The 14643-nt window shown below is 53.3% G+C and overlaps 1 protein-coding gene across 2 annotated transcripts in view; it reads right to left on the bottom strand.

Moving 5' to 3' along the window:
* Window positions 1–14643, bottom strand: part of MMP16 (matrix metallopeptidase 16) — a 169600-nt gene that overhangs the window by 14710 nt on the left and 140247 nt on the right. For both annotated transcript variants that reach the window (XM_059673172.1, XM_059673170.1), the window contains one exon: window positions 14316–14527. In XM_059673172.1, coding sequence (XP_059529155.1) covers window positions 14316–14527 — 212 coding nt within the window. The remainder of the gene's footprint in view (window positions 1–14315; window positions 14528–14643) is intronic.

Here is a 14643-nt window from a genome sequence, read left to right as displayed (position 1 = left end):
CAGGGATGGCGCCTGCCCCCACCTGCACCCAGCGCCCTGAGGTGTCGTGGAGTCCTCTGTCACCGTCCACTGTGTCCTGCTGGGGCGATGAACTAACGGCCGTGGAGAATGACCAAGTGGTCTTGAGGAAGTGTGAGCGTGGACCCCAGGCTTGGGCACTGCCCACCGATTGCTCCCACACCCTGTGCAGGGGGCCATTTGGTGGTGGTTTCCTGGCTGTGCAAACACGCGTGAGTGTGATGTGCTCCCGTGGGTCTATTTCTTCTTTTGTTTCTCTTGCCCAAGGAGATACATCAGAAAAAAATATGGTTACGAGAAGTGTCTGAGAGTTTTATGGTTTTGAGTCTAACGTTTATGTCTCTAATGAACAATAAACTAACAAACAAAATAGAAACAGACTCATAGATACAGAGAACAGACTAACAGCTGTCAGAGGGGAGGGAGGCTGGGCGGCTGGATGAAAAAGGTGAAGGGATTAAGCAGAAAAGAGAAGCAAAAACTCATAGTTGCAGACAACAGTGTGGTCATTACCTACCGGGTGGAAAGGGGTTGGGGGAGGGGGAGAGGGTAAAGGGGGTGGTGGACACACAATGCAATATACAGAGGATGTATATCGAAGTATACACCTGAAACCTATGTAAACTTATTAACCAATGACACCCCGATAAATTCAACAAAAAAGAAAAAGACAGATTCTGTAACTGTGTGTGGTGATGGATGTTAAAAAAATAAAGTGGGTTCCCCGTTCAGTGACGGTCCTGAGCGGAGAACACGGTGTCCTTAGCTCACCTATCAAGAATTCCCATCCCTTGGTTTGTTTTTTTTAAATATATTTTTATTGATTTCAGAGAAGGAAGGGAGAGGAAGAGAGAGAAACATCAGTGACGAGAGGGAATCATTGATTGGCTGCCTCCTGCATGCCCCCCACTGGGGACTGAGCCTGCAACCTGGGCATGTGCCCTTGACCGGAATAGAATCCGGGACCCTTCAGTCTGCAGGCCAACGCCCTATCCACTGAGCGATACCGGCCAGGGCCCATCCCTTTGGTTTTGACCCCCCCCAAAATGTGACATTTACAATAAAAACTAAGTCCCTGCTGGATAAAGTGTAGGCTCTTTTGACTCGATGTACCCAGGGCAGTGTATCCAACTTAAATTTTTAAACATCGAATCCAATTAGTCACCTCAATCATGTTCTATACATTTATCATGTTTTATTTTCTTCATTGACCTGTTGTTCTCTGAATATTTGCTCATACTCCCTGCCTCCCAGGGGGCTGGAGCCCCCTGTGCCATTGGGACATACCCCTGGCAGCCCTGGTCAGCATCGAGCCCCAGACAGGGAGGAACAGCCGGCGAGGGGCCGGGAGCCACCACTCCGTGGCCGGGTGCAGGGCTGGACCCACGGGAACCCTCCAGGCCGTCCGCCCGAGCCCTGCCCTCTGTGGGACACAACCCCTGTCACCGCCCTCTGCTCATCCTCCCCTCCCGGGAGCCTCCTCATTCTCTCTTCCTCCATGTCCTTACACACTCAGCACAGGCATCGGGGACATTTCCAGGAAGCCCTGCCCGCTGGGTGAGCTGCTGTTTGTCCCCACGGCGTGCAGTGTGTCCCGGGCCAACGGGCCATGACCGGGTCCTGCTGTGGCCGGTGGACAGGAGTCTCATGTGACACAGGCGGAGGCCGAGGTTTAATGGTGCCATGGAGTACTGCTTTCAGCTTCCTCTCTGGTCATATTCTTTCCCCCAGACCTGCCCACAGGGCTGAGGAAACTGGGGGCCGAAAGCCTGGGGCAGTGAGCAGTGACCCACACGGAGAGAAACCGAGTCAGAGCCCTCTGCCTGCAGCTCGGAGCGGCGAGGCGGGAGCAGAGGCGGCCACGAGGGATGGGCCCAGGGAGACACAGTGAGCGGGCAACAAAGGAGGCCAGGGCTGGGGAATGAGAGGTTGCCTGAGAGACAGGGTGGGCTGGCAGAGAAGCCCCCGCAATTACTCAGCAAGGAGCTGGGGGTCCTGAGGGCGGGGCTCGGGTTCAGGAGGCTGTTGCCACAACAGGGCGTTACCAAGGCCTCCGCTGCCTCCTCTGCCGTGCTCTGGGGAGGCCTCTGCTCCCCGAGTGGCTGGGACGTATGTACTGAGGTGGGGAGCTCAGCAGGTGAGTGCCTTCCTTATGCTCAAAGAACATCCTCAACAAACAACGCCATTGTCACACGGCAGTGACGGCTCTAACCCAATGTGTGTGTTTGTGTGTGTGCATGTGTGTGTGTACGTGTGTGCATGTGTGTGCGTGCGTGCTGGGGACCTCCGTGGCCACCTGCGCTGTCCTGGGTGATGCTGCGACGCTCCCGTCCACACTGACTGGTTTCCTGGCTCCTGTGTTGCTAATCAAGTAATTCCTAAATGCAGCCAGGGTCCAAGGCACGGGAGAACGTCCACTGAGATGGGCTTTGGGTCGTTATGCTTCCCGCGCCCATCTTTAGCAGAAACACTGCAACTATTTTTAAGTTTTGAAACAAATGTTCAACTACAGTTGACATTCACTTAGTTGCAGGCGCACAGCATGGCGGTGAGGCATTTATATACCTTACGGAGCGACCCCGGCGAGTCCAGCACACAGCCATCGGTGTCACATAACTGCATCATCAACATGCTGACTATTCCCCACGCGGCGTGTTGGTCCCCTGGCTGTTCTGTAACTCTTGGTCTGTACTTCTAACCTCCCTCTTTTCACCCAGTCCTCCAGCCCCACTCATCACACTGACGGGGGCGTGGGGTGCGGCTACCGCCCTGCAGGTGGGGTCCGCTGAACCCCGGGAGGGAGCACAGGCAGAGGCCCAGACCACCCCTTCCGGAGGCCTAGCCGCGTGCTTAGCTGGGTGCCTTTCCTGCCTCTGCGCTGCTGGTTAAACCACAGGGTCATCCTGTCTTCCCAGGGACCCTCCCTCCCCCCCGACTGGAGCAGCCCCGTGCCTGCCTCGCCCCGCGCCTGCCTCACTCCCGCTGCCCTCAGCAATGGCACATGAGGCACATTCATTGGACTGTGACATGGTGACGGCCCCTCCCGCACGACGCGCTGCGATGCCCCAGACCCTTGGAGGCGAGCGGGGCAGGCCCGCATGAATATTTATCGCACGGATAAATCAATCAGGTGTTGGGCGGGAAATGGCCACTGAAGGCATCGCGATGGAAATCAGCTTTTGTGAAAGGTAAGGGCACTTGTCCCAATAAAACATTTGCTTTTCTCTCCCAATCTGGTCTTTGTCATTTTTCGTCTCCAACTTTATTTCTGACGTTAGCCACCCGAAGTGCCACGCTGTACACACACCTGGCCTGCGGGAGAGGCGCCGAGAGCCAGCTGCGCGAGGCCAGGTCGGCCGTCCGGGCGGGGCCCACTCCAGAGACGGCGGCATCTCTTGGGGACACCGGGGACCAGTTCAGTCTCCTGAGCAATGACCAGCGCCTGTGAGCTCAGGTCCTAACGCCCGAGGAAACCCGTGCAGGTGAAGTGTGGGAAGGGGTGCACCTGGGCGCTGTCCCGCGAGGGGCACACAGGCGGCTCCTCCAGGGCATGTCAGCCTGAACGGGAACCGCGGGGCCCGAAACGCGGGGACCGCGCCAAGGCCCACCGAGCGCCCAGCTGTCGAGTCTCCGGGCTCCCAGAGACCGTCCCGTGAAGACGGCAACTGTGTCCGAGGCTCCTTCTTACCGCGGCTCCTGCCAGACATGCCCTCAGGCATGAATACGTCCTATTCCCTGTGGTAGCACTGCCACGCAGGAAACTGACAGTGTTACCGCAGCGGCCGCATCGGCCGGTCTTTGTGACCGTCGTTTGGGAATTGAGTCCTTTCCAGCCTGAACTACGCAGCCAGGCCCTGAGCCCGGGCCCAGCCCCCGCGGCTCGGCCACCTTGCGGGGACCACAGCGCCCCCCCCCCCCCTTCCCCAGCCTCCCGAGCACACAGCGATTATGACCTACAGGCTTGTTTCCTTTTATAGCCACATTTTTGTTATTCTTTACATTTTATTACAAATGAAATTTTCCTGTTTTAATATTGATTGTTTTTTCTTAGAAAGACTGAAATAAGGGATATACCCATGATGAATTACTTTCACAAAGTCTAACTTATGGAATGGTTCATGATATTCAATCTCTAAATACTTATTCAGGATTCTAATCCTATAATTTATTTTTGATCTTCTATTTGATCTTTTGTTTATTGGATCATAGGGGGTGAGGTTGATATGCACAATAAAAATATCTTAACCAGTCGCATGAAAAGTTTCAGGATTCAGCATAAAGGTTTCTCTGTCCTAAGGGACTTCAGAATTCTGACTGGGGAGGTGATGGCTGAGGGGACCCGAGGAGCCAGCTCTGACATCAGCTGCTGTAAGCTTCAGCTCCAGGGTTTAAACGGTCTTTGCTTCACGTTCTGACCATGAAGACCTGTGGCTCACTAGCTTGTAGTGTAGCCAGGAAACACACACACGCTGTTCCAGGCGGGTGTGGCCCAGCACACGCTGTTCCAGGCGGGTGTGGCCCAGCACACACTGTTCCAGGCGGGGTGTGGCCCAGCACACGCTGTTCCAGGCGGGTGTGGCCCAGCACACGCTGTTCCAGGCGGGGTGTGGCCCAGCACATGCTGTTCCAGGCGGGTGTGGCCCAGCACACACTGTTCCAGGCGGGTGTGGCCCAGCACAGGCTGTTCCAGGCGGGTGTGGCCCAGCACACGCTGTTCCAGGCGGGATGTGGCCCAGCACACGCTGTTCCAGGCGGGATGTGGCTTAGCAACCACCATGTACTTCACAGAAAACTCCTGTCCTTCAACAGGGCAGATTAATAATGCGATGCCTCTTTTTTTTTCTGAATACAGTTTCAGTAAAAACTATACGTACGGAGGAGAGAGAGGTTGGAACTTCTTTAACAAAGTCCCATGTTTGGATATTTCTCACCCAACGCTGGCGGGAGGCCTCCTGCCTGGGCCTCTGGCTCCCCCACAACTCCAGCGCCTGTGAGGTTTACAGGTAAGACCTCGTTTAAAAAATCCAATGCTGACTCACGTGTCTCCGCAGCCAACATCTGCTCCACGCTCTCCTGAGCTCGGTGCCCTGCACCCTGTCCCCACCTGGTCACTTCCGGCAGGTCTGCCTGCAGAACAAGCCTCGGGCTCCCCACCGGGCACGCAGGACCCTGGTGATGTGGCGCCTCCCTCCCCCCCACCCCACTGTGTCTCTCCGGCTGTTGCTCAGTTTCTTGCCTTGAGGTCCAAAGTGACTTCATTCAGTTTGCACAGCACCATCTCCTCATCCCCAAGCTTGGCAACTCTGTGTGGTTCTCACAGGTGCCGGGAGAGGCCCCACAGCTCCCTCCCGGTGTGGCCCTGCATGCTCCCGCGCCTATGCCCTGCCTGTGGCTGCAGTCACCGTCAGGTGGTGGTCAGTGACTGGTCCCCGCCCCGCGCCTGTGCCCTGCCTGTGGCTGCAGTCACTGTCAGGTGGTGGTCAGTGACTGGTCCCCGCCCCGCGCCTGTGCCCTGCCTGTGGCTGCAGTCACCATCAGGTGGTGGTCAGTGACTGGTCCCCGCCCCGAGGCCACATCTCCCGGCCCTGCCATCGGGTCATGCTCAGGCCTCGCTCTTATTTGGTAGCCAGTCTACACTTGGTTGAATTACAGAATTTAAAAAAAAAAATCATACAAGAGGGGGTGGGCGGCCCTCGGGAGCAAGGGTGCTAAGGAATGCAGCCCCACTCTCCGTGGCGGTCCCCACGGCCACCCACGCATGCTGTGGGTGCTGACGGGCAGGAAGGGCCTTGCGGACGCTGACAGCGTAGCTTCTGCCCTCACTCCCGCGCCACACGCTGTGTGAGCCTCAGTCTACTGCCTACTGTGCTCGCTGAGCTGACAAATTTTCCCAAATGACAGCTGCAGCGGCATCTATATATAAAAGCCTTAGTGACTGGACGACCGGATGACCGGCTGGTAGCTATGATGTGCACTGACCACCAGGGGGCGGATGCTCAATGCAACAGCTTCCCCCTGGTGGTCAGTGCGCTCCCACAGCGAGAGTGCCACTCAGCTGACAAACAGGTGCCAGATGCCGGGCTCATGGCTGGCAAGTGCAGGTGCGGTGACACAAACCTTTCCAGCGGACACGCCCCCTGCGCACCTGAGCAGCAGCAGCAGGCGCTGCAGGGCCAGGATGAGCGGGAGCGGCGCTGAGTCCAGCCAGGGCTCAGGCTCCTCCCCGGCCGCCTGCCACTTCCCGCACTACTTTGGGCTGAATCTAGTCAATTAATAAAGTTCTCTGGGTTGCCTGCCAAGTATCTTGACACTTTGCATAATTTTAAAAGCATTTCTATAGTAAACTGAATAAATTCTCACCTTGGTGCCTACAAAACAACACAACTAGAAAAACAAACATCAGCTGACTCCCCAGAGGCCGTTGCTATGGAGACAGCAGGCCCCCTTGCGGACGTCCTCGCTGGCCAGGCTGACTTGCTTATCACACTTGTCCCTGCAGGTTGAACAGGACATGCCCAGTCATGGTCGAGGGAAAATTCCAATGAAAACGTTAGCAGTGTCTGCCCACCTATAATTGTGAAAATGATTCGGCTTCACCATCACTTATATTCCAACTGACAGTTATCTTTTTAAAAAATATATATTTTCATTGATTTCAGAGAGGAAGGGAGAGGGAGAGATGGAAACACCAATGATGAGAGAGAATCATCAATCACCTGCTTCCTGCACGCCCCACACTTGGGATCAAGCCCACACCCAGGCATGTGCCCTGATGGGGAATCAAGCCCTGACTTCCTGGTTCACGGGTCAATGCCCAACCACTGAGCCACACCAGCTGGGCTTTAGTACCACTATATTTTAAGCTATTAAGTGTCTATTCATCATCACAACAGTACACGGTTTAAGAATCCACTCATAATTCCATCAATCTTCAGTTTGCCTAACATCATTTTCTTATAATTTCCATGCCTTGTCAACACACATATTTCAAACAATGCAATTTATGATACATACATTTTTATATTTTGCTATATTTTATTTGCATATCCATCATAATCGTGTCTCTCTGTTTTTCATATAATCTCCAACTTTAAACTTCCAAATGACTGCATTACACTCCACTGAGTGGATGGACTATATGCTCCGCCATCACCATGCTACTGGATATTCCTGGATAGTTTGGGTTGCTTGCAAAATGTGTTCTACTGGCAAGAAAGCAGCAGAGTGAATGACTGTGCATGGGCTGTTATTGTGGAAACTGTCTATTGCAAGACAGACTAACGCTGCAGTTTATACCTGAAATACTTTTTTAGTCTTCATTTGCTATGGATATTGTCTATAGCTCTGTTAGATAATCACCTAAACAATATATATATATATATATATATATATATATATATAATATGCTCTGAAACTTTAAAGCAGCATAAGAAGCACATATAGAAGAATTAAAAATATAAAACAGTCAAGAACCTCCATGGTGGGAGTGAAGCGCGGAGAGGACGGAGTTGGAGCAGAAGCTGTGCTGGTGGAGTAAGTTGTTATGAATGCAGCCAACGACCAGGCGCTGCTAGTCCAGTGACACGTATGGGCCACTTCTTCTGTGAGGAACATTATTTTTGAATTATATAGTCTAAATTCTTATTAGAAAAGCTATATATGTATTTTGTTACTATGGCTCAAAACATCTTCCTTATTCTTGTTAACAGTTTTTATTTGTTTTTGTTGATTTCTATGGAACTTTTCAGTTACACTATCTCACAATCCTATCTAATAAAGAGGGAATATGCAAATTGCCACCACACTGACACAAAAGATGGGGGCGCCCAGTCCCCTCAGCCCTGCTTGTGGGGGAGTGGCAGGTCCACGGTGTGGCTGGACCTGCCTTCAGCCCCCCAGCCGCCCAGGGCCGGCCTGAGGCACAGGCAATCCTCCCATGTTGGCTGCCCAGCAAATGCCTGAGGCCGCCCGGGGCTTAGGTAACTAGGGTCGGCCGTGCTTGCGCTGCCGGCAGTGGCTGCAGCAGAGGTGTGATGGGGGCATCGCCTTCCCCTGATTGCTGGGTTACCTCCCACCTCTGAGGGCTCCCAGACTATGAGAGGGGGCAGGCCAGGCTGAAGGAACCCCCTCCAGTGCATGAATTTTCATGCACCAGGCCTCTAGTTTGTAAATAACGGTGGTGGGCAGCTCCCTGGTTTAAATATTTATACATGCCAGAGTGTCTTGCAACAGATGAACAGCCGGGGCTACCAAGGAACTTGGAGAACGGCTGCGTGTTTAATAGCCTCACAAAACCGCCAAGACACACATGTGCTTCCTGGGATGCTGTGCGCAGACCCTCACCTCCCTTTGGGGGGCAGATTGAGGCTCCGAGGGGCCCCAGTCCCTGGTCTGAAGAGCTGGCCCGAAGCTGGGAGGGTCCTTTTTTTGCACTAAAAGAACTCTAGGTGTTGGAGAGTTTTCTTCCTTTTCTTGGCTTCAGGATGACTCTAGTTAGGCTGCTTCCTTTCATGTACACCCGAGCCTGAGCACCGAAACCCCGCCGAGTGCTCCTGCTGCCTCCTCACGCCACAAAGGGGCTCAGTGCCCCGTCCTCATCCGCCCCAAGGAGGCTGAGCCGCTTCCCTGGGCCACGCGGTCTCCAGGCAGCACCCGGACACGCCCAGCACCGCCTTCAACCCCTCTCCCAAGGACAGAGTGGCTTTCCGTGTGGAGTTTCATCTCCCTGTGCAGGTGTGCCGGTCCCAGAGGCGAGGAAGCTGCAGGGAGGCGGAGCTTCATCCTCCTACGTGACCAAGGAGAAAGTGGGCTTCATTTCTGTTCCCAGACGGAAGGGAAGCACTCAGGTGAGCACACCTGGCACTGATCCCAGTGTCATCAGATCCCCTGCGCAGCCGCCAGGAATTACGGGAAACTCCTGCTGTAAAGAAAGCTTCCTCTCTGATAAGAAAACAGTATTGCCTGATGATACTAGTTTTAATTTATGTCAAGATTGTCTTTTTTTAACCTAAAAATGATACATATAGAATTTGAGTAAAGAATAGTCCTGGAACCTCTGGGCAGGGACTGACCCCGAGCAGCATGGAGCACTGTCCATATCGTTGCATCAGGTCAGTGCTGCATCCACAGGAGATGCTGGGTTCAATTAAAGGGCGTGACCCCGAGCCCAGCCATCCGCTCGAGCCCTGTGGAACCCAGTGAACCAGCCCTGCCCTAGGGTGCCTGCACTGCCGTCGATGGACACACCGTGGTGAGAAACACTGAGAGAACAGGAAGTAGGGCGTGCTGGCTGATGCAGACAGTGAACAGCAAAATCTCGCGAAGAGGCTCTGGCTGAAGAGTCCTGGGAGAGGTTGGGACAGATACGTGAGGAGGGAGCTGAGGACAGAGCCAGCGAGCTTTCTCACTAGAGACATGGAAACCAGAGCAGGGTGAGGGCTGAGGAGATAATGTGGCTTCTAATCTGTGCTGAGAATTTATAGTAAAAAAAAGTAAAAAAATCAAGCTACACTAGAAAGAGTGACATCAAATAGTGGGTGACCCTAAAATATCAAAGGGACCCTGAATCAGGAGCAAACGGTGAGCAGTCAGGCTGCGTCTGCGGAAGGCAGGGAGCAGGGCGGCCAAGGGTCCAGGAGGAAGACCAGGTTTGGGGGCATGACACTCATTGGAGGTCAAGGTCGTTGGGCCTGTGTGGGTACCAGGGAGCAATCAGACCAGAGTCAGCGACACAGGAAACAGAAGCTGGGGCTCCATCCTGGCAGGCGTTCCCATCCTCAGTGGACGTGGGACCATCCACGCAGAAAACCAGACGTGGGCTAGGAGCAGCAGGGCTGGCTGGGGCTGTCTGCACCGCATCGCCAAGCCCCAGCCCCCACAGTAGGGGCTCAGTGCAGATTTCCTGCATGCTCACTGGCTGAAGTAGACTGTGAAGCTCACCTTTCTCTGGAAACTGCCTTTACCTCTTTTTGGTGGTGAGCCTGAGTGTGAGAAACACAGTCTGGAATCAGGAGACCCGTGATCAACGACTGCTTACAAACCTGCCGGGGTCCAACCCCAGCAGGTCCAGGGGTTCCCAAAGGTGTGGATGGAGTCGGCGAAGAAGGAATGACACGGAGACAGCGTTCAGTTGATCAGCAGCCTAGCCAGGATCTCCAGCCAAGTTCTGGTCTCGATCTCCAGAGAGGTTCTGCTTCGGATCTCCAGCGAGGTTCTGTAGCCATGTTCCCTCGCTAGGTTCTCCAGCCAGGTTCTGTCCAGGCTCTCCAGTCAGGTTCAGTGTCCAGGTTCCAGTCAGGTTCTCCTGCCAATCTCTGTAGTCAGGTTCAGTCCAGGATCCCTTGCCATGTTCTCCCGCTAGGCTCTGTCTCTAGGCTCCGAGGCCAGTCCCTCTCCAGGATCCTCCAGCATGCTCTCTCCAGCGAAGTTCTTCTGTCTCTAGTTCTGTGTTCTAAATTCTGTCTCTTTCTATCTTGTTACATCTGTATTTATACCAGTTGATTCAATCCTATCAATCTCTATTACAAAGGTTAGGGCGTTTCTTATCTCCATTCCAGGGAGTTAAGATTATGTAGCTTAAGCATGATTGTTCGTAGTTAAAGTGATTAATTACCCGCCTGGCACTTAGTTGAGGGGTTTTATTCCCTCCCTAACTTCAGGGGAAAATCCCTACCTGGGGGAACAACCTTTCTTGGAGAGGTGACCTTGGTTAAAACACAGTGCCAAGAAGGTGAGCAAACATATTAAGAACCGTATGCCATATATGCCAGGTCCCTTGAAACAGCAAGGATGGACCGGCTCCCGGCAAATTTCCCCTTTTTTATTTTTTAAAAGCAAGCATATATGTTAAAAGATCAATACAGAGTCTTATTTCTTTAGATTCAGTATGGCACATCTTCTTAATCTAAAGATCAATACAGAGTCTTCTTTCTTTGCACTCAGTATGGCACATCTTCTCAATCTAAGAATCAATACAGAGTCTTCTTTCTTTGGACTCAGTATGGCACATCTTCTCAATCTAAGAATCAATACAGAGTCTTCTTTCTTTGGACTCAGTAAGGCACATCTTCTCAATCTAAGTTCTGTACTATCCACCTTCTTACCCTACTTATCCTCTATAGGGGGGTCTGTAGTACCCTGGTGGAGTCCTATCCGTCCCGAGCGTGGGGGTTCTCAATGGGGGGGGGGCTTACCCAGGGGAATCCTGTTCCAGGGATTCCCAAAGGTGTGGACGGAGTCGGCGAAGACTATCCACCCTCTTCCTACGGTGGAGTCCTATCCGTCCCGAGTGCGGGGCGCTTACCTAGGGGAACCCTGTTCGGGAGCCATATGCCGGGGTCCAACCCCAGCAGGTCCAGGGGTCCCCAAAGGTGTGGACGGAGTCGGCGAAGAAGGAATGACACGGAGACAGCGTTCAGTTGATCAGCAGCCTAGCCAGGATCTCCAGCCAAGTTCTGGTCTCGATCTCCAGAGAGGTTCTGCTTCGGATCTCCAGCGAGGTTCTGTAGCCATGTTCCCTCGCTAGGTTCTCCAGCCAGGTTCTGTCCAGGCTCTCCAGTCAGGTTCAGTGTCCAGGTTCCAGTCAGGTTCTCCTGCCAATCTCTGTAGTCAGGTTCAGTCCAGGATCCCTTGCCATGTTCTCCCGCTAGGCTCTGTCTCTAGGCTCCGAGGCCAGTCCCTCTCCAGGATCCTCCAGCATGCTCTCTCCAGCGAAGTTCTTCTGTCTCTAGTTCTGTGTTCTAAATTCTGTCTCTTTCTATCTTGTTACATCTGTATTTATACCAGTTGATTCAATCCTATCAATCTCTATTACAAAGGTTAGGGCGTTTCTTATCTCCATTCCAGGGAGTTAAGATTATGTAGCTTAAGCATGATTGTTCGTAGTTAAAGTGATTAATTACCCGCCTGGCACTTAGTTGAGGGGTTTTATTCCCTCCCTAACTTCAGGGGAAAATCCCTACCTGGGGGAACAACCTTTCTTGGAGAGGTGACCTTGGTTAAAACACAGTGCCAAGAAGGTGAGCAAACATATTAAGAACCGTATGCCATATATGCCAGGTCCCTTGAAACAGCAAGGATGGATCGGCTCCCGGCACAAACCTGGTCACGGGGCGGAGGACAGCTTTTCTGATTCTGTTTTCTCACTTGTAAGACAGAGACTAGCATCCATCTTGCATTTTCATTCCAAGTTTTTGAGATTAAAATGCCCAGCATACACCCAGGCACATGTGAATGACCCAGAGTCCACGGGGCCTGTGAGCTAAGAGGGGGTCTCCCCAGGCACGCTCTCTTCCCTTTGATCAAATCTTCCGCATTTCTGAGTGTGTCATTGGTTACTTTGTGCTGCCATTACCACATCTATATTTCCTCCCTCAGCACACGGACTTCCCAGTACACCAAACACTAGTCTCCTTATCGTGCCCAGGAAATTAGACTCTGCGTAGCCAGTGTGGCCTGTTTCTCCTGATCCTACAAGAACTGAAGCTCCCACCTGCCTCGCGCCCGCAGCACGAGCTCCCAGCAGGGCCATGGTGCCCGGGATGCTCTGGCACATGCTGCTGCTCGTGGGAACTGGGGGATGAGTTCAGAAATTATGAAATTATGTGACAAATCCATCGGCAGGTGGAGCGTAAAAGAATGGAATGCCTGCCAGAAGTTATCTTCAACAGAAGTAATTCTTAGAAAAAAGCAGAGACCAGTGGAACCAGAAGTTAACTTCCGGGAGAGGCTAGAAGCTCTTTCCTGTAGAGCAGCTCGCCAACTCGTGGTCCGCGCGCCACTGGTGTCCGTGAGGTTGGAAAGGCTGGCGACCGCTGCTGTAGAGTTTTGATGAAGTTATCGGGGAGCGGGGGGGTCCGAGAAGAATTCAAACACGGGTGATTCTCATACACCTGTCTTGCTAACGGAAATAGCGGCTCCTGCATGCTCCCCGAGAGGTGGCCCAGCGACCTTCCATTCCCAGGATCCTGGGCCGGCACCTCGTCAGGGGCTCACTCCTCACTCGGCTCCCAGTGAGCAGAGCAGGGAGTCGGCGAGAAGGACCGTCAGACATGAAGACCCGCATCGCCTCCGAGAGTGCGGTCTAAGGGCTCTAACAGAGTCTCAGAGCCGTGAGGTGGGCATGTCGGTCACACACTACGACACCACGGGGTGACGACCGGAGTTCAAACTCAGCCAAAAGGGTGGAAGCAGAATCCCTCGCTTGTCATGGGGCGACTTGCAGGATAAACAGAAATGACCTCATAAGCTTTTTATCGGACTCCTTGCATCGTAATTCATTAATCTGCTTAAGGCGGGCGGGCGGGCGGGCGGGAGACAGCTGCTGGAGCGCTGCAGGACCTTCCAGAACGCAGGAATCTGTCCCGGGCGGCAGCCGGGAGCACAGTCCACCAATCACACCCTCGCACCAGGAAGGGAGCAGAGCGCTCTGTCTCTAAACATTACATGAAATCTGTCTTTCTACGTACAGCCCCTGGCAGATAGGAAACCCTGCATAAGTCAGAAAATATTTCACTATTTATTGATTTGTGAGCACCAAAAATGAGGGCACATTATTTTTAAATGGATGCTATTGGTAAAAATGTGGCTCTTTTAATACTCTAATGCTAATGTAAAACATGTTTTTCATTAATCTTTAAGATCAGTTTACAAATATTGAGGGAGAAAATGACTTTTCAGTATTATTCTATATTCACGTTTCAATATTATGTGACTTCCTTTACTACATTGTGTATTAGTGTGATTGAGAACCCATGGCATTAAAAAGCACATTTATCAAAACGCAGAATCTGTTTTAGCTTCTAACCTTTAAGAGATAATGTGAACTAGGTAAGCACAGACGCCTGACTCGAGAACACAGCAGTGTGTGTGTGTGTGAAACGAGAGGGAGGCCTCGTAGAGAACAATCAGCTCACAGGCCCCAGGAGACCAGGTCAGCGCTCTCCTGGACACCACGACAGGGCTCTCCTCCAGACGGGCCTGCACTGGCGCCTCCGGGACCTCGCCGGCAGCTCCTCGCGGGGTGTCCACTGGGCTGGCCGTCTGTTCCCAGGACGGCATTTCCTCACCCTCACCGCCCAGCACCTCGGCAGCTCCGGTGAGTGCGCCCGGCAATAGGTGGTGCCGTGTCTCTGCTGGACACTGACGCCCGTGGGTGCCTTTAGTTTTTAAGACGCTTTTGTGAACCTTCTGGTTGTGAGCCGTCTGGGAAGGTGGCGTTAGAAGGCACGAGGACTGATTTTCGAAAGCTACACCGTGGGCCCTTCAACTGCCCGTGGAATGAGAAACCCAGCTCCTACCTTGAACACAAACATCTCCCGGCGGAGGATGGCCAGCGTGTTGAAGTTGCCTTCGCAGATGCTGGGCTTGGCCCCGGGGTAGGCAGGCCTGCCGGTGGGCGGCCGCGGCGGCTTGGGCCTGTCGTTCCTGCGGGGGTCGGCTGGGGGCACGGAGCGGTGCGGGGGTGCTGTGGGCAGAGGTCTGGTCGGTGGGGGGGTCTTGTCCGGCGGACCTGAGGGAACAGGAGGACAGCACTGGCTCATTTAAAGCTGGGGGTCTGGACAACGTGCCCCGAGAGACCGCCGTCCGCAGAGGCACATGCAAGGGGCCTTTACAATCGTGCATTTC

Source organism: Myotis daubentonii, chromosome 17, assembly GCF_963259705.1.
Source record: "Myotis daubentonii chromosome 17, mMyoDau2.1, whole genome shotgun sequence".
Classification (NCBI taxonomy): Eukaryota; Metazoa; Chordata; class Mammalia; order Chiroptera; family Vespertilionidae; genus Myotis; species Myotis daubentonii.
The sequence above is the reverse complement of the archived record's forward strand: the minus strand, read 5'-3'. Positions and strand labels throughout refer to the sequence as shown.